Raw genomic sequence first — 23,198 nt, forward strand, 5'->3', positions numbered from 1 at the left:
AGAGGAATGATGTGTGGGACTTAGTTCCACGACCAAGTAACTCTAATGTTATTGGCACTAAGTGGATTTTCAAGAACAAGACAGATGAGCATGGAAATGTTACAAGAAACAAAGCCAGACTTGTAGCTCAGGGGTATACTCAAGTAGAAGGAGTGGATTTCGATGAGACATTTGTACCGGTAGCAAGACTTGAATCAATTCATCTTTTGCTATCATTTGCTTGTCTGATGGGTATAAAAATGTTCCAGATGGATGTTAAGAGTGCATTTTTGAATGGTTTTCTGGATGAAGAGGTCTTTGTTGAACAACCCAAAGGTTTTGAAGATCCACAGCACTCCGACCATGTGTACAAACTGAAGAAGGCACTATATGGGCTTAAACAAGCACCAAGAGCATAGTATGAACGACTGACTGAATTCTTGAACAAGAAGGGCTACAAGAGAGGGGGAGTAGACAAGACCTTGTTTATCAAGAAATTTGGAAATGGGATCATCATAGCTCAGATTTATGTGGATGACATTGTGTTTGGATCAACATCACAAGCAAAAGTGGAGGAATTTGTTGAACAAATGAAGAATGAGTTTGAGATGAGCATGGTAGGAGAACTGACTTACTTTCTTGGTCTGCAGGTGAAACAAATGAAAAATGGAATCTTTATTTCACAAAGTAAGTATGCAAGAAATTTAGTTCATAAATTTGATCTAGTAAAGGCTAGGCACATGAGAACACTGATGGGCACCAATGAGAAGTTGATTAAAGATGAAAATGGAGTCGCTGTCGATCCAACTCTTTATCAAAGCATGATTGGAAGCCTCTTGTATTTAACTGCAAGTAGGCCTGATATAAGCTTTAGTGTTGGCGTGTGTGCTAGATATCAGGCAAACCCCAAAGAATCACATTTGGCTGCAGTGAAGAGAATTGTTCGATATGTTAGTGGAACGGTGGATCATGGGATTTGTTTCTCAAGTGATACAAATTCTAGTCTTACAGGGTTCAGTGATACGGACTGGGCAGGCAATGCAGATGACAAGAAGAGCACCTCAGGAGGATGTTTCTACTTAGGTAATAATCTGGTTTCCTGGTTTAGTAAGAAACAGAATTCGATCTCTTTATGAACTGCAGAGGCTGAAAATATAGCGGCAGGAAGTTGTTGCACTCAATTGTTGTGGATGAAGCAGATGTTGGAAGACTATGGTATTATACAAGATGTACTGACAGTTTTTTGTGATAACACCAGTGCTATAAATATTTCAAAGAATCCTGTTCAACATTCTCGAACGAAGCACATCAATATTCGACATCATTTTATCCGAGAATTGGTGGAGAACAAGACTGTCGTGTTGGAGTATGTAACTACAGAGAAGCAACTAGCAAAATATTTATACAAAGCCTCTTGATGCTGTTCGGTTTGAGGCCTTACGGACAGCTTTGGGCATTTGTGTAACGTAATTGTTCTTAGTTTTTTTTTTTTTTAAAAAAAATGACATTGCGTATTGGGTGGGAGCCGTGTGTTATAATAACCGGCCCCTTCATTTGAAATTTCCAGCCCTAATTCTTTGCTTTACTCCAGAAAGTTTGCTCTCCATATTTCTCAGAAATTTCTCCAAAATGGTGAGGACCCGAAGCAATCGAGTGTTCAATCAGTTTCCCCCCAAGAAATCTTCCGTGCCGTCGAAGAAGGTGAAGTTTTTTGCCCCACGGCAAGCTGCTCACGCCTTTGCTGAAAGCGAACCTGTCCCACTTGCTTGCCTTCCTCCGTCAGCCATTGTTCCTTACTCCAAGGCTCCGTTTTGCGACGAAGGAGATGAGATTTACTCTACTCCACGCGGGTCTTCAGAGCAAGAAAGTATTGCTCCCATTGCCCCTTTATCTCCGTCTCCTGACGTGCCGAATTTGGGTGAGAATCGGTCACCAACCAACTCTTCTAAGCCTCTGAAGGTTGTTGCGGATCAGGTGTTTGATGAAATGCCACAGAGAGATAATCTTCCGGATTTATTGAAATTTGTAGCAAGACCGGGTTTTTCATGTTGGAGCTCTCGTTCTCATGCATTCCAACAAGGTTTGAGGCCACAGTTTACACCAAGTGTTGACAACCAGAATCCTGAGTCATCTTCAAAGAAGCGGTCTCGATCTTTTAGTGAAGAATCCCTACACCCATGTGTTCTTTCTTCGGATGATGAGGAAGAAGTTTTACTGGAAGCCATGGAACCAGTGGAAAAGGAGAAGTCTTCTCAGCAATCTCCGTTTTGCGACGAAGGAGATGAGATTTACTCTACTCCACGCGGGTCTTCAGAGCAAGAAAGTATTGCTCCCATTGCCCCTTTATCTCCGTCTCCTGACGTGCCGAATTTGGGTGAAAATCGGTCACCAACCAACTCTTCTAAGCCTCCGAAGGTTGTTTGTTGCGGATCAGGTGTTTGATGAAATGCCACAGAGAGATAATCTTCCGGATTTATTGAAATTTGTAGCAAGACCGGGTTTTTCATCTTGGAGCTCTCGTTCTCATGCATTCCAACAAGGTTTGAGGCCACAGTTTACACCAAGTGTTGACAACCAGAATCCTGAGTCATCTTCAAGGAAGCGGTCTCGATCTTTTAGTGAAGAATCCCTACACCCATGTGTTCTTTCTTCGGATGATGAGGAAGAAGTTTTACTGGAACTCGTGGAACCAGTGGAAAAGGAGAAGTCTTCTCAGCAATCAACAAAGAAGAGGAAAGAAAAAGACACACCGTTGCCAAGCAGAGTCACACGGTCTGCAGCAAAGTGTTCCGCCTCTGTTCAGAAAGGTTCGGGTTCTCCACAGAGCACACGAACAAGACTAACGCACCTGGTACATCCTCTACTTTTTACTCAGAATTAAATAAGAAAGTATGGGACTCAGTAGTGCAGAGAAAATTTTTGTCTAAACGGCTATTACATGTAGCCAATTTTAGGGAGTTAGGCATTTTTTATCTTCTTAAAGCACAACATCTACTTGGAACGGTGACTAGGGTGCAGCCTTTGTGAAAAAACGTGGTTTATGAGTTTTATGCTAACTTGGTGGAAGAGATGAATAACCCTGCATCTGATATGTATCACAAAGTGTTCGTCAGAGGTCATTTGTTTAATTTCTCTCCTGTTATGATCAATGACTTCTATGAAAGTAATCGGCCGGTTTTGAATAGAGAAGTTGATTTTAATGTCATTATCGCTGAAATAACTGCCAATGTGCGACGTAAATGGCCTCCTGCAAAGTCTTTTCCTGTAGCAGAGTTAAGCTTGAAATACTCTGCCCTTCATAAGATTGCTCTGAAAAATTGGATGCCAAGTATGCATGCAACGGGAGTAAAGAAGCCTTTGGCAAAGCTACTCTTCCTGATTGGTACTACTACTACATTTGATTTTGGGCAGTTAGTGTTTGATCAGATCATCAGCAATGCTGAAGCCACAATCACTCATCCGGTTCTTCCTTTCCCTTCCCTCATTTATGGGATTCTGACGAAGCAACATGATGTCAAGAAGTCGGATGAGTTGTTTGAGAAGGCGTCGGGGTTACTTCGAATCTCGAAGAAACTGCATTCGGGAAAACATGTCGATGATGTTCAGGGGGAGCAGAGTTCTGATGAAGATGATAATGCTGAACCTAGTGTTGCTCCGAGTGTCTCTGGTGGTGTTGCAACAAGATCTTCTCAGTCCACAGCAGCGGTTTTAAATGCAAAAACCGTTCAATTTTTGTCCAAGGAGTTGCTCAATTTGTCAGCATATGAGTCTCATCTTCTTCAGGAAATGAAGAGGGTCGGACACATGAAGAAGGAGATCACTGCTATGCTTGGAGATCTTCAGTCTTCCTCGGGTGCTGATGGGCATGCTGGTACATCACAGTAGTTTGTTGTCTTTCCTGTCTTTTATTTCTTATTGTCTTTGGCTATCTTTTTGTCAAAAATGGGGAGAACATTTAATTAATCCTCTTGCCTTAGTCAGATTTTTTTTAGTAATCAGGCTGTTTTGTTAGTTTAGCCAAAAAGAGCCAAAGGGGGAGATTGTTAGTGTATTTTGTTATTGGCTTATTTTTGGTAAACTATTTGAAAAACTATTTTAGGCAGATTGGTTGTAATTTGGTGGTAACCTTGGCTGGCGTAAGAAGGAGGGAGTTTCTTAAGGAAAGTTTTGGTGGCACAGCAATCGTATTGATTTGGTTGCAGAAAGTGTATAGTTGACTTAGTGAATTAATGGTTGACAGATTTGAATGTTGGTGATGGTCTTTTGATTGGGTGAAGCACGGTTTAGGTTGTACACACTGAATGAATGTTTTGAGTAAGAGTGTGCTGAGGATTGCAGAACTGTGTACGTGAGAATGAGATTGTAAGGCCAAGAATCACTTGATGAGTTGTGACGGATTGTGAGAACATATTTTGAATTGGTTCTTCGGAAGAAGATTTTGTTGGTTTCGGGAGGAACCCATCAAGACGAGTGGTGCTCGCTGATCAAGTCTTCTAAGGAGGTTCTAGGCAACGGCAACAACTTCAAGGAGGGAGTAAGACTGTTTTCGGTCCTTGTAATCTTTTGAACTTAGTGGATTGATCACTGTCTGGGCGTGGCCCCGCAGAGTAGGTGTGCGCACCGAACTGCGATACCATTTTCTAGTGTTCTTTACGTTTTTACATTTAGTTTCTTGCATTTCTGATTTGATGGCTTAATATCGAAATTTCTATTATAACAGTGTTACAGTAAAGTGTTGTAATGCTTTCTGTGACACCAGTAACCAAAACAGACCTATCATAGATATATATGCAATGTTATAATGATGTTGTTATATGTAAAAAAAAAAAAATTATGAATTTGAAACATAATGCAATTTAAACTATTGAATAATATTTACCTTTATCGATAACACACTTTTAGAACGGATTAAAGCTCTTGTCCTTTACTAACGAGTATAGAAGAAAGACGAGAAAGCACACGCATTATATAGAGCTACGTACGCTCAATTTAAGCCGTTGCATTAAGTTTCAAGAGAATCATCCACCTCACACTTGCGATTTGGCTCCACGCTTAACAATAACAAGTAAGCAAATAAAAACATGCTCTTATGAAGGCTTGCCCCTCAACGGAATACATGGAAAATATATGGAATCGATAGAAAAAGAAACACAATACGGGAGAAAGATTTAAAAAAAACCAACATACTTGTTGTGATTCTCGGAGTTAAATCTGGAGAAAGATTCAGTAGAATCGTTTTCGTGAGTTTTTGAGCTACCAAACGATCCAAAACCAACATGAAATACACAAAGGGGAAAAAAAACTATTACATTCCTCACAAAAAATTAATGGAATCCAATATGTAGTTCGATTGGAACTTGAGATTTTTGTTCCACTAGGAATTATATAAATTAAAAAAATAATAATTCAATTCAATTAAGGGTAGGTTTAGGATTATTTCTGATATATATATATATAAAGTAATTCAATTCAATTAATGGTAAATAACAAAAAAAGGAGGAGGTAAAGGAAAATAGAGGGGTCATAGTTACAAGCGGGACAGAACTTGTTTAGAAAATGATTCTAGAGAAGAATTTTGATGCTTAGTTGTAACTTTGCCTCATCTTTGTTAGAGTTGAGGCAGGTCAGCATTATTTTGATCACACAAGTTATACTAGTCAAGGTTGTTGAAATTAAGGACGTGCTATTTTTTTAGGCTAAGAATCAAATTTTGTTGTTCCACTTGTTTTTTTTTTTCTTTTCTTTTTTCTTTTTCTGTTAATCTTTACTTTACCCTCTCTGGTTTTGAAAATTTCCTATTTTCAAAGGCAATTGGTGGTATTGATGGATGAGTCATAAGTGTCAAAAGCGACCTACATAAATAGAATTGAGCCATCCTTGTGTAATTTGAATACCACAAGTCAATGTGCCTCATAGTTTTGGGTTAGTGGCGATGACAATCAATGATGAGAATTACGTGTTTTGGCATCTAATGATAGCATAGATATAATATTTAATCCTATCTAGTTCTTAGAGATGTTTTTTGCCATGTGTAATTATCAGATTAATACGATGTGTCACTAGTTCTTAGAGATGTTTTTTGCTATCTAGTTCTTATATATATATCCAAGCAGTTTTAGGATTTTTTCTTTCAAATCCTTATCAGAGTCCAACTCAACTCTTTAATCCTCCATTATATTATAAATGCCTGATATTCCATTCTTCCCAATCACTTATCTCTCTAGCCAAACCATAGAAATCAGAGAAAAAGCCTTCTTTCCAAGAATCAGAAAGAAACATTATAAGTCGCTGATTTGAGAAGCTCATTAAGTATTGTTTGTGTCAACATGTCAATGGAGAACGGAGAAGAGTATGAATATGAAATACCAATAGGATATAGATTTTGTCCAACTGATGAAGAACTCATTACTTATTACTTGCTCACAAGAATCTTGAATCATTCACTCCCCTCCAATGACTATGTCAAAGAAGTAGATATATATAAGCACACTCCTGACGAACTTCAAGGTAATTTCTCTTCTTGTCACTCCACGTAGTTTCGTCTTTATTAACATAAATAAATTTACATATATATACACAACAGCACTCGTTTGATAATATATGTTGCTGATTTGATCAATATAATACATAGAGTTGGCCGATGAAATTGCACCGCCATTTCATGTTAGCCATTTGCTGTTGTTGTTGTTGTTGTATTTTTTTTTTTAAGAATTGTTTTCCCTTGTATACTGTATAGTAATAATACAGTTCACTTGCTATATATCTACAGAGAAATATGGCACGCGCAGAGAAGTTGAGATGTATTTTCTCACCAAAAGAACGCCCATAAGTGCAACCGCAACTCGCCCCAGCCGTACCGTAGCTAAGGGTGGATATTGGAGAGCGAGTACTCAAAAGAAGCCCGTAAATGATTCAAATGGAAAAACAATTGGATATAAGACATTGTTCAACTACTTTCTTGCTAAAGGCAACATGTCGACTTGGCTTATGTACGAATATATCCCTCAATCCGGTTCCGCAAAGGTATTTATCAACATACATGATTTGAATACAAGAATTCAGTGTTGTTATAATTTGCCAGATAAATTTAGCAAATTGTTTTAATTACAAAGGCAACTAACTAGATCTTTATTTTTTCCACAGGTGGATGAATTTGTACTGTGCAAGATCTACAATAAAAGAAGTGAACAGAAGCACACAAATGCTGCTCGAAGGGAACAGCCTCGCCGTAACATGATGCAGCCACAAGCACCAATTACTTATCAAGTCGATGACGTCGTACTTGCTGAACCGAACGTTGCGCCACAAGCACAGCCAACTTTTCAAGTCGATGATTATGTCCAAAGCGTGCAGCCTCAAACACTTACTCATGAATATTCTCTCAATAATATTGAGTGCTTCACAATGGAAGAACTTTGTCGAATGGCCGGGATTGTTTCCTCAGAGGAGCCTAATTATGTATGTGATTATCAACCTCCGGTTCCGCAACAACCTGCTTGTGACATTCCAACTCATGACGATCTACAATTTAGTCGACAATACATGGAGGCACAACAACAAGAACCTTCTTCTATTATTCTTAGCGATGTTGATGTCGAATTTGCACAAGAATTGGAGGCACAACTACAAGAACCTTCTTCTGAAACTCTTAGTGATCTTCATGTTGAATTTGAACAAGTATTGGAGGCGTGGACTCTTAAAGTTGCAAAACAATTTGAGTCACAATGGCAAGAACCTGCTTATGATTTCTCACATGATGCTGATCTTCATCGTCACAAAATTAGAAGATTAGCGTCAGCATGAATAAGCATCTACATGTTTAGAAAGGTTTCTTCTGTTCCTTCAATAAATATAGCGGGTTTTCCCGAATTCTCTTTGTTGTATAAGGAACACAAAGACTGTGATGGACATTAGCATCAGCATGTACTTCTTCGTCCGATCATAGTTATATTCTGCAGCAACAAGTAGACGTAGCTCTCACAATTCTCTGTGTCTTTTGTTTTCTTTTTTTCCTACTTGTTTTAAGCTTATCGTTAACTGTAGAAATTTGGACATTTAATTCCTAGTATGGTTCACGTACAATTACACATAAAAAAAAAAAGCGTATATTACTATCACATCAACATTATAACATTCTACTCCTGATGAACAAATCGTTTCAATCGTTTGATCCAAATTTTATGATTGAGATTCCGTAACAGAATTCTATAAGATGTAATTTCACATCTTAAATTCCATTTTCAAATATTTTTTTCAACACGCTTCAGATCAGGAACTCGGATTCTGATTTTTTTCATTCTCTACCCCAAGCTAATATTTCAATTTTGAAATATTTGGTTCATATGATAGTATAGTTGTTTTTTGGTTTATTTAAGACTTAAGATTGAAATAAGAATACACAAAAAATTCAAAACTCAAGGTATAATTGATATCCAAAGATATCTTACAAAGTCAATTAGAAGTTCATACTAAAGAGGTGGTTAATAAAACTAGTAATATAGGAAAGTCAAACGACTACAAACCGATATTTATAAAATACATTAGTCCTCTGCCTCTTAATAACAGTACAATCCCAATGTTGCAATTCAGGAAGTAACACAGAAAAAGGGCGCAGATGTTATATCTATATATATGTGTGTGTGGGGTTTCAATGGATACTTCATTATTTAGTATTTACTCATCTGTGGGTATTGTTGGTTTAACCATAACATAATGATCCGGCGGTTGTGATAAAGTGGGGGATTGATGCAATTAAGCAATTTGGATTCTTATCACTCTTGATGGACAAATCATTTGGATCCTTTTATTAAAATTTTATTCATTGCCAACTCTGTTCAAAACATGCTGTTAATGTCTTGCCCTATCACAATATCTTAGTTATTGAGAGAAGATATAACACGTGGACAAGATATTCACGCCTAGAAATAGATTGATAGGAACTGAAAGTTAGTTGGTTAGGTGATTGTTTAATTGTCGGTACTTGTTAGTATTTTCTTAAGTAGTTTGTTATCAGTTCATTAGAAGTGTTAGTATTATAAAAGGGTAGTCAGGAGGATTAAAAATTAATTAGTGTAAATTTGGAAAAATCCTTTGAGAGGACAAGCAGACCTCTCGAAAGTCTGCAAATCTTTGTTGAAATCACGTTTGGTTCTTTTTTTCAATAATAAAATTTCTAGGTTTTTATCATAGATCTTCTGTAGAACTTTAATAATTAGTACAATACGATACAAAGACCAACACTGGTAAGCAGTTACACATAAATTTAGTAACAATGCAATATTATTACTCAACACAATTTCAAGCTTTCGTGACAAATATTAGGGTGAACAACATCTGTGTCGTAGGTTTTTTTCTTTTTTCTTTTTTCTTTTCTTCTTCTTTTTTTTTTTTTTTTTTGGGTTTTTTTTTTTTTGGCTGAATATTTTGTCCCCAGTGTCCGGATGATGTCCTTTCCTGAGTATGTAATAGCTTTTTCTGTTGATGTCGTTGCCGTTTCATAGTCATTGTCATTTTCCTCATTCAGTGTCGTTTTTATATATTTTACTGTCACCCTCTCATGTTAATGTTGTTTTGCCTCAAAATCTCTGCTTTGATCTTCGGCCAAACAGCAATTGCCACGAAAACATCCACGACAAAAAGGAAATTACTCATATTTCGAATAGCTAGTACCATTGAAAACATATGTGGGGAGATTTAACTGTTAGTATTTTTTTTATAATAAAAATTTTTATTGTTGTTTATTTTAACTTACTAATTTAGCTTTATTTTACTACTAATTTGTCGTTTGTCTTAGAGGAAATTTTACTATCGTTTTGTAAGTGCACTATAAATAGTCACATTAGCTATTGCGATAGAGGGACTTGATTATTGATGTTGAACACAAAGTGTTGAATGTTTTTCTCCCATTTTAGGATTTTTATTTGCTAAGTGATTTTTAGGAATACTTCTTAGTTAATTTTATCAATCTTGTAGTATAAGCTTCTTATTAAGCTTACTACATACGTTTTTACCATGTACATATATATGCTTATATTCTATTATTCAGAGTAATGAGAATAATATTCCTCTCTGCCCAAACTGTTTTTCTTCCGCAATATGGTATCAGAGAAGAAATTTTTTTGATTGATTTTCCTTTTCTTCCGCTGATTTTCTCGTTTTTCCTCTGATTCTTCCCGGTCATTCGAGCTTGTTTGTTCTATTTTTTTTTATCGGAATCCATGGCTACTCAAGTTCCGGATTTTTCTTCCTCGTCAAACGGCAGATCCGTCATTGATGATCCTTCGAGTTCATTTTTCCTTCATCATTTTGATGGTCCAGGACTCGTACTGGTGTCTCAACTCCTCATTGGTGATAATTACGCTTCTTGGAGCAGAGCTATGCTAATTGCTCTCTATGTCAATAACAAGCTAGGGTTTCTTGATGGATCTATCGAGAAACCGGAAGGTTCAGATCTGATTCTTCTCAATTCATGGATTCGTAACAACAATCTTATGATTTCAAGGGATTCTGAACTCGGTCTCTAAAGAAATTTCAGCTAGCATCATCTTTTCTGAATCGGCTACTAAAATTTGGCTTGATCTCAAGGACAGATTTTCACAGAGCAATGGACCTCACATTTTTCAACTGCGTCGAGAGTTCATCAATTTGGCTCAAGATCAACAATCGGTTAGTGTTTATTTCACAAAACTGAAAGCTTTATGGGAAGAATTGAGCAATTTCAGGCCCGTATGCTCGTGTGGAAAATGTTCTTGTGGGGTGTCAAGGCACTTCATAATCACTATCAAATGGAGTATATAATGTCTTTTCTTATGGGACTTAATGAGTCGTTTGCTCAAGTGCGAGGCCAAGTATTACTGATGGATCCTCTTCCGGCCATAAACAAGGTTTTTTCCTTGATTTCACGAGGAACGTCACAGGAAAGTGAGCTCACAGTCTTTCTCAACTGGAGATTTGAGCCATTCCATGGCATTTGCGGCAAAGAATGATTCTTTTGTCAAGTCTAGTAATGGTCCTTTTTCAGCTGCTGGCAACAAGAACCAAAAGAAAGATCACCCTTTTTGCACTCATTGTAATTACCATGGTCATACTATTGACAGATGTTACAAAATACATGGATATCCTCCCGGTTTTAGGCAATGGCAGAAGCCTCCATCACCTGCTAATCAACCTGGTGTGGTGAATCAAGTTTCTAATCATATGGCTGCTGGAAGTTCTGATTGCCAGAATGGCAATGATGGGAATGCTGGGAATCCTCTTCAGAATCTGACCAGTGCTCAATGTCAGCAACTGATGGCCTTACTCTCTAGCCAATTGAGTTTTGTTCGCCAACAGGATTCTCCCAATGATCCTTCCTCTTCGTTTGTCATAGGTACTTGTTTTTCTGTGTCAATGTCTCCAGTTTTATCATCTCCATTGTTATGGATTGTGGACTCAAGGGCTTCAAGGCATATTTGCTTCAATGCTCATGATTTTATCTCTATGAAACCGGTAAAAAATTCCATAGTAACCTTGCCTAATCGAACTACATACCTGTTCATTATTCTGGTGATGTTAGACTCAGTCCAACTTTATTGCTTAAGGATGTTCTATTCGTACCTCAGTTCACCTTTAACTTGATTTCAGTCAGTGCCATTACCAGTGCCTCTATGCTCACACTTGGTTTCTTTCCTGATCATTTCACGATTCAAGAAATGTACAGCAAGAGGAAGATTGGCAAGGGTAGAAAGCTTGAAGATTTATATGTTTTTGAAATGACAAATACAGATGTTGCATTGAAACACAATCACTCTATAGCATACACTAATAATGTGTCAATAGATACTTGGCACCATAGACTAGGTCATTTGTCCCATAAATGCTTAGACATGTTGAAAGGTCAACTGTCTTGTACCCATTTCCGTTTTGATGCTACGACTCCATGTTACATATGTCCTTTAGCTAAGCAAAGGAAATTACCTTTTGTATCTCACAATAATATGTCAAAGTTTCCTTTTGACTTAATACATTGTGACATTTGGGGTTCATACAACTTGTCTTCCTATTCAGGCCATCGATATTTCTTAACTTTGGTGGATGATTGTACTCGCTTTACTTGAGTTTTTTTGCTCAAACATAAAAGTGATGTTTCTGTGGCTATACCTAGATTTTTCAATCTTATTGCTACTCAGTTTGATAAGAAAATCAAAGAGTTCAGATTAGACAATGCGAAGGAGCTGGCTTTTACTAACTTTTTCGATAATGAAGGTGTTATTCATCAGTTTTCATGTGTGGAAAGGCCACAACAAAATTCTGTTGTTGAACGAAAGCATCAACATTTGTTGAATGTGGCGCACACGTTGTATTTTCAGTCTCAGATTCCTCTCACTTTTTAGACTGATTGTGTTCTCACAACTGCTTTCCTCATCAACAGAACTCCTTCTCATGTTCTCGGCAACAAGACTCCAAATGAGCTTTTGTATCAAAAGACGGTTGATTATTCTCTTCTTCGTGTCTTTGGTTGTCTTGCCTTTGCTTCCACACTTACAGCTAACTGTACCAAGTTTCAGCCTCGTGCTCGTATCTGTGCATTTCTTGGTTATCCTCCTGGCATGAAAGCCTATAAGCTTTATGATGTTCAGTCTAAACAGGTTTTATTTTCACGGGATGTTGAATTAGTGGACCCGTTTCCTGATTTGGTTTTGCCTACCCCTGTTCATGACATTATAGAAGCAGTTCCGCCTGCTCTTGTTGCTGATTCTCGACCAGGTCAACAAATTCCGCCTGATATTCCTTTCAGGCATTCAGCCAGGATGGTTCAACCACCTTCATACTTGTGAGATTTTCACTGTAACTTGGCTTCTCATACTTCTAAGCTGCCCTTGGCCAAGGTTCTTTATCCTTTGTCCAATTGTCTCTCTTATGATAATCTTTCTCCTGTTCACAAGCATTTTGTCCTTAATGTTTCTTCTCAGTTTGAACCACAATATTATCATCAAGCTGTCAAATTTTCTCAATGGCGTGAGGCCATGCGAGCCGAGTTGGACGCTATGGTTTCTAATCAAACGTGGTCTGTTGTTCCTTTACCAATCGGAAAACATACCATTGGCTGTAGATGGATTTACAAGGTTAAATACAAGTCTGATGGTTCTATTGTCAAGCACAATGCTCGTTTAGTTGCTAAAGGTTACACATAACGGGAAGGGATTGATTATGTTGAAACTTTTTCTCCAGTTGTTAAGTTAGTTACGGTCAAAGTTCTCTTAGCCCTTGCAACTTGTCAAAATTGGGATTTGGTTCAACTTGATGTTAACAATGCGTTTCTTAATGGTGATCTTTTTGAAGAAGTTTATATGGATCTGCCCTTAGGCTATCATCGCCAGGGGGAGACCTTGGGGCACAATAGGAAACTGGTTTGCAAGCTTCACAAGTCTATATATGGACTTAAACAAGCTTCGCGACAATGGTATTCTAAATTTTCTTATTCGTTGATTCGTTTTGGCTTCACTCAGTCTAAAGCGGATTATTCTTTGTTTACAAAAGGGACTGGTTCTTCCTTTCTTGCGTTGCTAGTGTATATAGATGATATCATCATCACCGGTCCATCTAAATCTAGCATAGCTTCTTTGAAACAATTCCTCCACAGCCAATTCAAGTTGAAAGATCTTGGTTCATTAAAATACTTTATTGGCCTTGAAATTGCTAGGTCTTCCACGGGCATTGTTCTTTCTCAACGTCACTACACCCTGTAACTTTTGGAAGACGCTGGTTTTCTTGCCTGTAAACCTGCAACAGTTCCTATGGATCCTCGCATCCGTCTCACTACTACCGATGGCGATGAGTTGCCTGATGCTTCTTCCTATCGTCGTCTTATTGGAAGGTTATTGTATCTTACCTTGTCTAGACCAGATATCACTTTTGCCGTGCATAAGTTGAGTCAGTTTCTTGCTCAACCTCGGGCTCATCATCTTCATGCTGCGCATCATCTTCTTCGGTACCTTAAAAATAGTCCTGGCCAAGGTTTGTTTTTCTCTGCTTCCTCGTTGTTGCAACTCAAAGCTTTTTCTGATGCAGATTGGGGATCCTGTGTTGACACTAGGTGCTTCGTCACTGGTTATTGTGTCTTCTTTGGTGATTCTCTTGTTTCTTGGAAAGCCAAGCTGCAGCCCACTGTTTCTCGATCCTCGGCTGAAGCTAAGTATCGTGCAATGGCTGCTACCGCTAGCGAATTGATATGGTTTAGGCAATTGTTGTTTGACTTTGGTGTTACATTGGCTGCTCATATGCTCCTGTTTTGTGACAATCAAGCCGCTGTTCACATTGCTTCGAATCCCACTTTTCATGAGCGGACCAAGCATATTGAGATTGATTGCCATTTTGTTCGTGACAAGCTAGCTGATGGCTTCATCAAGCTCATGCCTATTCGTTCTAATCTTTAGCTAGCTGATGTGGTCACCAAGCCATTGCCTTCTACTCTTTTGTTTCCTCATTTATCCAAGATGGCTGTGAAAGATATTCACTGTCCATTTTGAGGGGAGTTTTAGGAATACTTCTTAGTTAATTTTATCAATCTTGTAATATAAGCTTCTTATTAAGCTTACTACATACGTTTTTACCATGTACATATATGTGCTTGTATTCTATTATTCAGAGTAATGAGAATAATATTCCTCTCTGCCCAAACTGTTTTTCTTCCGCAATAGTGATTATCAATTATTTGCTACTCAATACATCAATTTAAGATTTTTTAATTACATTTACTCAATAAAATATCATTAATACAACCAAGTATGATTTAACTTTTTTATTATAATCAAAAAAATCTTTTAAAAGAATTAACAAAAGCAATTTTAAAATCGGTCTTAGCATGATTCTAAAAACAATTTCATTTTCACTTTTACACTCAAAATAAAACTATTTTAAAAACACTACCGAACGACGGATCGACATCTACCTTTTTTTAGTGGACTGGACCGTGTATTTTTTTGTCTATCATTATTCAGCAAAAGTGGACATTGCTCTTATATTGAGTGAACCACTATAAATCTTGTGTGTGTATATTGTTTATTGTTTTTCTTCTTATTTTCAGGATTTTTTTTTTTTATAATTGTAGCTCATTTAATTCCCAACATATTTCATGGACAACCACGAGCATCCAAACAAGCCTTTTTTGTTCCCCACTCAAAGTATCAACCAAAAAAAAAAAAAAAAAAAAAACATGGCAAAACAAAATAACAAAGTTTACTTAGTTCAACTCTTCCCCAATGTCCATTACAAAAGTACGTAGATATCTAAGATGTTTTTCTACTCCAAATGTTGGCGATTAAAACTGAACTCTTCTCCAATGTACTATTGCAAATTTGATTTCCCTCGAGAGAAAGAAACATGAGGAAATATATAGTTATGGCCTTGTGAGCTTTTGAGGCAAAAAGGGAACTCTATAAGCATTTGTTGTACATAAGTTGAAGAATCTTAAAATTAAAATTAAAATAATAAAAATAATAAAAAAATAAAGAAGAAGAATAAGCTTTTCATGAACTTTCTATAAAAAAAAAAAAAACCTCTCATGTAATGGAATACTCAAGACAATAATTGATTTTTATCTTGCTAAAACAATTCCAAAGTTCCACATAATGATTCTATAATGACTGTAAAATAGCACACCAAGTAATTACATTAAACCTCAAAGTATCAATAAGTGACTTTCGCCAATGACTCATAACCGCTATTCACAGTAAACTTGGAGCTTAAAAAGTTTTTGAAGAAAAAAAAAAAAAAAAAAAAAAAAAAAAAAAAAAAAAGAAAGAGAGAGAGAGAGAGATGCTATGAACACAAGGCTTGATCAGAAGAATATGTCCTCAAACACCAACTGCAACTTCCGGAGGCATGATCTCTTGAGCATGTGGAATATGTTCCGGCGCATTCGTTTCGGGATCTTGGTTGATCTTCGCATTTTGGTCCTGGCCTTGTTCAGTTTCTCTAAGGCATTCTTTATCGTTTTGTCTTTCTTTGGTGGCAGATTTTGACTTCGTCTTGACAGGCTTAGGCTCGGCTTTGCTGGCTGCGGTTTCTTGAGAGTGAAGCATAGGCTGCGACTTCCTAATTGGCTTCTTTGAATCAGTGACTTCTTTTTCAGACCCCTTGTTTGAATTGTTCTGGTTCTGGTTTACTCGTGGAGTTAAAGTTGCACCACCTTCTAGAGAATTGGAGTTCTTGTGCCTTCCAAGCTTTGGTGATATTGCTCGTGTAGTTGGTATCTGAGATAATTAATGAGTAGATATATATGCAATGTTATAATGATGTTATTATATGTAAAAAAAAAGTATGAATTTAAAACTATAGACAACAAGGTCCAATTACCTTTTTCAGTTCAATTTTTGGAGGAGGCTCTCTATAGAAGTTTGGCATCGGTGTTGCTTTAAATGTCATGCTCTTCCTTAATAGCTTAATCTCAGCCTCCTGGTTTTCCTGCAAATGTGTGAAAAAAGTGTGAAAACACAAAATAATAAGCAAATAAATAGAGAGAGAAGAGAGAACTTTCAAGTATGAAAAGTTTATTAGTGTCCCCGCCAACACCTTTGATTTTGCTTGCTGATTAGTTTTTTCTTCTTCCTTTGCCTGAATCTTCTCTTCTAGCTTCGAAAAGAACTGAACCAACAATGAGCGGAAAACAAATTAGATTTAACATTTGAAATTATTTCACTCTTGGAAAAAAAAAACAATATGGTAAGTAAGAGTGATTTCAATCAACCTCCTTCCTCTTTGCAGCGCGTTCATCCAACCTGAAGGCAAATCCCAAAGCGCTGCGAGAAGTTGTGGTTCTGATGTTTGTACAGAAAATCATGGAATCTCAGCACAAAGTCAGTAAATTTTAGGTGCATAAAGTAAAGAGAAGAGCAACAAATAACAAAAAGAAATCATCTAGAATCATACGAAGTAGTGGAATGAGCATCATCCTCATCTTTACTTTGCTGAGCAGTTTTGACAGGAATAGGCTCTTTGTCAACTGATCTGCAGAGTTGCAAATGAAACTATTGAATAATATTTATCTTTATACATAACGCACTTTTGGAACGAATTAAAGCTCTAGTCCTTTACTACCGAGTATAGAAGAAAGACAAGAAAGCACACGCAATATATAGAGCTACATTCAATTTAAGCCGTTGCCTTAAGTTTCAATTGAATCATACATCTCACGCTTGCGAGACTCTTCGTATTTTTCTCTAATTGATTCCCAAAACCGACACCCGCCCAATGTAAGTCAAATTAGAGAAACCGAAACTACATTTATGAAAAACCCAAGGTAACACTACGTCAGGCCGATGATTAGGCTCTACACATTCAACATTTTCATCTAGCTAAGATAGTATGAAGATATCCCCACTTGCAATTTTGAACTTCAAACAGACACTAGCAAAATGATCACAAATTTTTTAGTTGGGGAAGTAGATTGTGACTTACAAGGATGTTTCAGATGGAGGGCAATTAGCCGTTGCATTTACAGAACCAAGCTTCCCAGACTGACCAAATCATTAAATAAATAACAGAATTAGTGACATAAACAAGTGTACTGAACTAAGAACAGAAGAAAATACAGAAAAATAAGAAAGAGATCCTTACTGAAGACTGTTTAATGCTAGAAACTGATGTCAAGGTAGCCCTCCGAGCAGTAGCACCATTAGGTTTGGTTTCTTCCTTTGGTTGTGCTCCAGCAGAAGCACGCCTATTGGGACGGTTCAAAGAAGAAGCTGAAGTAACTGTTCCATTGGTGGCAATAGGCTCAGCTCTAGTCCCATTTTCTCGGGCAATTTTGGCTTCTCTTTTCACTAGTAGCCCATCAACACTTTTCTTCATGCCATCGCCACGAGCTCCTCTTGCAGGGAAGGAAAGGCTCTGAGAAAGAACTGCTCTTTGGTTGCAAGAAGGCAGATTTGTACTCTTCGACTGCTTAGTAGCTTTGGTGTTCTTTGAGACACCATTGTTTGAAGCATTAGAATACTGTCCACAAAAACACAAATTAGAGAATGGAAAGGAAAAGAGGAAGACGGGGGGTGGGGGAAAGACTAATCACAATAACTAGTTTTACCTTCATAATTTTTGAAGTTTTACCAGGAAGAGCAGTCACAGAGGCCTTAGTTGCAACAACAGAAGAATCTTTGCCATCATTGACTTTTACAGGTTCAGATTTTCCATTTGTTGTAGGAACTTTTTCTCCAAGATCAGCATTTTTTCCCTTTTTGTTTGAATCGATATGCGATTCTTCCACACGGTTTTCCTCAACCACAACACATTTCTCATCCTCCAAAGCGACCACCCCGTTTTCGGATTCCATTGAAAAAATGCTTAATTGTGCAAATGAAGAGGAATATTAGCAGCAGAAGCAATGTTCATATCATGCAAACTAAATAATGAAGAGAGAAACTATGAATAATGGTTAAAGAGTAATTTAAGCAAACAGATACAAGGCTTTCATGTTTCATTTGGTTTTTTTATTATTAATTACCTAAATAGTAAATTTCCAAAACTAAATAAAAGTTTATGCAAATGCCGTAGAAAGCAGCAAAACAAAGACCCGAAAATTAAGGGGAAAGGAAATTTTAAATAATTGAACATGAGATCTACAAGATTTAACATAATTCAGACAGGCCAAAAACATCAACGTCTCAGTGCTGCCCTGTACAAGAACAAGAATCCAATGCCATACCTTCATAAAAACAATATATGCAGAGAGAGAAAATTCTGAATCTTCTGGAAAACATATTCTAACTATTTTCCTTAATGTCCTGGAAAATAAGGAGCCACGTTTTAAAACATTAATTGCTTTTCTTCTTTGAACAAAATTCATGAACAGAACCAAATTGAATTTCTGTTTGGATGCAAAGAAAATGCTCTAGAAAGTCAGATCACAATGCATAATTGCTCCTACACACCCACAAGAGACAGACACAATTTCTTTTCATGTCAAATAATCCTTAAATACTCCTCAGAAAGAATAGTCTCAAACTTAATCCACTTCCTGGATCAAAACAAAAAAAAAACACTCTTATTTCCACAGAATCCTGCAAAACATTGTTTATTTTAATATTTTAAACTTAAAGAAAACAAAATGAAACTCATACCAAATAAGAGAAATGCGTAGTTATTCCAACCATTTAAAAACTTTCTTCGGATACCACATTTTGAAGAAACAGAACAAAGATTCATGAAACTACCATATTTTGTTAATTTTTCATCAAACTAGAACATACCCAGATTAGAACACATAAAATCTAAGATAATTCAAAAAAAAAAAAAAACGTCTGAATTAAGTCAATATAACGAATCAGAACCGGCCAAAAAAAAACAGAGCAGTAACTGTTATAAATCAAAGAAAGAAGAAAGAACATACAAGATTATGTAGATTCCGAACTCGGGTTCTGGTTATAATCTTTCAATTATTTATAGGCAAGAGAGAAAAGGACAGAACAACAATGATAACAAGGTTCAAATTATGGAAGATTTATGGATTGAATTCTATGGAAGAGTGAAGAATGAATGGATGAAGCAGAGAAAAGAGTGAAAACAGAGTGGAATAGAAGCACAAACACTTGGTGGGATTGTTGTTTTGAAGTGGATTTCCTTTTCTTTAATTTTTTCCTTTTTAGATAGTTGAGATTGAAAGCTACAGAGAGTTGGTGATGATGATACACTCTTCTCTATGGTGTGGTTTTTGGCCTTGGTTCGACAAACACGAAGAGAGAGGGAGAGAGAGAGAGAGAGAGTTGAGAAAATGACCTTTTCATGATGAAATGGATAGACAGATTGGCAAGATAATGTGGCAAATGACTGAACTGCCCCTCTCTGTCAGTTTTGTGTGTTTATGGTAATGTAACTGTTAAACGGTTTTTGAATTGGGTAACTGTTGGCGGTTTTAAAATTCTGAATGTGGTTGGAGGGACATGGGATTAATGGATAACACGTAATTGTAAATCTTAGCAAATAATATAATAAAGTTAAAGAAACAAAAACAAAAAAAACGAAAGTGAGATTTCATTTTTTATGTTTGCAGCTTTCTATGAGTAGTGTATGTTTATAAATATCGTTTAATCTGAATAACTTGATGCAGGAAAAAACAAAAAACAAAAAAAAAAAAAAAAAAAAAAAAAGCTAAAAATATAGCTTAACGAGAAAAATTTTCATTTTTGTTTTAACATTTGGTGTGAGAGTTTAATTATATAAATAAACAGTTTTGGAGTGTGAAACTGTGCTAATTGAAATGCAATATGATTCCTTATGGAATTCACTTCTGAATGCTTTTTTTTTTTTTTTTTTTTGAGAATAACTTCTCGATGCATTAATTTTTAGAGAAAAGTGGGGAAAAAAAGTCTTTTGGATGTATTATGTTTATAGTGTTAAGTGTAATAATTGTTTGGGAATGGTCCAATTCATACTTATAGATAAGAAAGTTGTTAGTTGGGCAATGGAAATTGAATCTTCTAAATTTGATTAATCTCATCGCTCCTTCTAGATTGAAGCAAAACTACCATTAATGTCAAACACTAACAAATCATGCTATATATGCCTTTTTGGCTGTAACCCATATGCTAAAAAGGTTATAGGAATAGGTTTTCTTTTTCAATTTGGGGATAAAAAAGGTGAAAACAAATGTATTAGCTTGATTAAATAGTAAACTCGGAATAATCTACAAGAATTAGCAACTTTATGCCATTCTTACCACTAGAACTTCCCTACTACCTTATCATAATTATGTTCATGACTCCCTTTTCATTAGGTCTTGGAAAAGACTAATATAAGATTATATATACACAAGACAATTTTATTAGGAGATATCTAAAATTTCATTTTGGGTCATTTTCCTATAGTTGGTGATTTAACTCTTTGGATCACGATTATTGGATGTATCTTATCAATACCAAACAATGTAAATTAAAAAATGAAAAAGAAAAAGAAAAGGAACCTTAAAATTGGGAACAATTTGATTAGGTAAAGATTAGCCCTCAAATTAACATCTAAGCAAAAAATTCAACTCCCATCATTCACAAAAGTGAGTAAGGGGTATTATTGTAAAACAGTTTCATGCAGAGAAATGTAATGGAGGGGCAAAATGGTCAAATGGAGGAGAGACCCAATGATTGAAAACAACCGAAGGACACTGTGGAAGAACGTGGGGAGAGTTCATGTGTGTTGGAGTCTCAGGTGGTGGCGTTGTCCTTCTCAATGACGTGGCAAAACAGAGGAACATGATTGGTCTCACGTTATGCCAACCTGGACAAGTACCCCACCACGCCCACCTACCGGCGTGAGCTGTAAGAACGTGCGTTTGGAGAGGAAGGTAATGAAGGCTGGCTCTTTAGCGAGCGAGATACAATCTCGTCCGTTCAATTTGTGAGGGTCCAATCGGAAGCCACGTGTCCGTAGACCCCACCTCCAAACATCCCCACCTTTGAAATTTTGTTTTGATTTTGGATTTTGTGGGTGGTACGTAGCATTCAAAAAGCTAGGCTGGCCTCTCTCTCTCCCTCCCTCTAAAATGTCCACTTCATGATGATTTGCAAATTTGGGTCGTGGGCACAAGAAAACTAATAGATTTTTTATTCAACTTTTTTTTTCTCGTTTTAGAAAAACAAACATTTTTTTTTTCTAATGATCCTCACATTAAACAAATATCATTTGGGATTCATGGTTTCATGCATGATACAATTGAGGCATATAATATTTAAGAAATTGCTAGAAGTCACATTGTTCAATGGGATTGGCAAATGAGCCGAATTATAATGGTTTTTTGAAGGAAAAAAAATGAAAAAAAAAACACACACACACACACACAATAGTACATAGCTATCCTTCAAGAGAGCATGACTAGTTTATTCTATTCCGGATATGGTATAAATTTTCTTATTTAGTGCATACGCTTTTATAAGGGAAAAATATGTGTAAGTGAAAATTTAGGCCCCGTTCACTTCGCTGATTCGAGTTTAGAATTTGGGATTTCTTATGTGCCATTTGATACAAAAGGGATAGAAAAAAGAGTGAGGAAGAAGACATAACTTCTTAATTGTGAAAACTTCTCCATGTGCCTCGTTTGGCTTGGTAGATGTTACTATGGTGGTTACCCCACATAGGAAAATATTATATATATATATATATATATATATAGAGAGAGAGAGAGAGAGAGAGAGAGAGAAGTCTCTCTTGACATCTATGCCCTACCCCATCTCATGCAAATGGAAATAATGAAGGCCATTGGGAACTCTTAGGAGTTCCATCAAGTGAGACAATCCTTTCTTGGCATAAAAGGGTCCAATAAAATTTTCAGGCAATACTTTTGTGTGAGAGAATGAAGACATATATAATTGACTGCCTACACTGTAACATGGAGCTCATGGGGTGTTTTGAAGGCTCTATGCAGCTTGTCCATTAGTATAGAACAAATTGTTTTTTTTTTATTATTTATTTATTTTATTATCAACTAGAATTGTCCCGTTATGGAACATTATTTATTTTTTAGTGTTGTCTTATCCTAGGATATCTATTTGTATTCTATGCGTTTTCAAAGGGTATCTTATATTTAAGGGCTCATTGTTGTTTTGTTAGGGATGGCGTGGGGCAGCCTGTTTACGGGTCATTGGCTCCAACCGTGCGATTAAATCTGGACTACTTATAAACTATGTACAATGAATTTTATTGCGGTCATTGACCGTAATCTAAGCATTATATTTATCGTTTGATTTAAACTGTATAGTGTAACTCGATGTAGCACGTATCATAGGGTGTCCACTATAAATATTCCTCACTTTTTACATATCTTTTAACTTTTAAAGACAATTTAACTTACAAGGACAGGAATTTGTTTACTTAATAAACAAAAATTTAGTTAGTTGGTCAAGCTTGTCATTAACAGTAAAAGAACATTACATCAAATCTCCTTCCTCATCCTTTCAATCTTTTTATTTTTCTTTTTCAGTTTTCAGTGTCTAAACAGAACAGCTTACCACACTTTTGGTTCCCCCACTCTTGCTAATCTAATTTAGTTGAGGATAATTTGGGATATGACATTGTTTGTAGTCCTATTTTACTTATTTATGGGGGGCCAAATGATAGTTGAAACTCTCCAAAAATCAATTTGATTGCCCAAATATGCATAGGAAGAGCTGATTGAAAGTATGTCCTTAAAGCATAATTTGGGTGCCCCACTTTGGTATGGTTTTATTGTTCCACATCTATTTGACCCCAACAAGCAAAAC

At 36.5% G+C, this 23,198-nt stretch overlaps 2 protein-coding genes across 2 annotated transcripts; one reads left to right on the forward strand and one right to left on the reverse strand.

The window, feature by feature from the left end:
- Window positions 1-6,311: 6,311 nt before the first annotated feature.
- Window positions 6,312-7,782, forward strand: LOC112093691 (protein ATAF2-like). Its single transcript, XM_024172644.1, has 3 exons — window positions 6,312-6,486; window positions 6,749-7,002; window positions 7,123-7,782. Exons 1-3 carry the CDS (start codon window positions 6,312-6,314, stop codon window positions 7,780-7,782), a joined length of 1,089 nt encoding a protein of 362 aa, XP_024028412.1.
- A 7,976-nt stretch (window positions 7,783-15,758) lies between these two features.
- On the reverse strand, window positions 15,759-19,659 carry LOC21399915 (protein WVD2-like 4). Its single transcript, XM_010108659.2, has 9 exons — window positions 19,343-19,659; window positions 18,041-18,296; window positions 17,575-17,952; window positions 17,416-17,474; window positions 16,888-16,965; window positions 16,706-16,775; window positions 16,531-16,602; window positions 16,315-16,422; window positions 15,759-16,211 (listed from the first exon to the last, which is right to left on the reverse strand). The coding sequence occupies exons 2-9, from the start codon at window positions 18,284-18,286 to the stop codon at window positions 15,813-15,815; spliced, it is 1,410 nt and encodes a 469-aa protein (XP_010106961.1). The 5' UTR covers window positions 18,287-18,296; window positions 19,343-19,659; the 3' UTR covers window positions 15,759-15,812.
- Window positions 19,660-23,198: the final 3,539 nt, after the last annotated feature.

This window comes from Morus notabilis, unplaced genomic scaffold (assembly GCF_000414095.1).
Source record: "Morus notabilis unplaced genomic scaffold, ASM41409v2 Scaffold758, whole genome shotgun sequence".
Classification (NCBI taxonomy): Eukaryota; Viridiplantae; Streptophyta; class Magnoliopsida; order Rosales; family Moraceae; genus Morus; species Morus notabilis.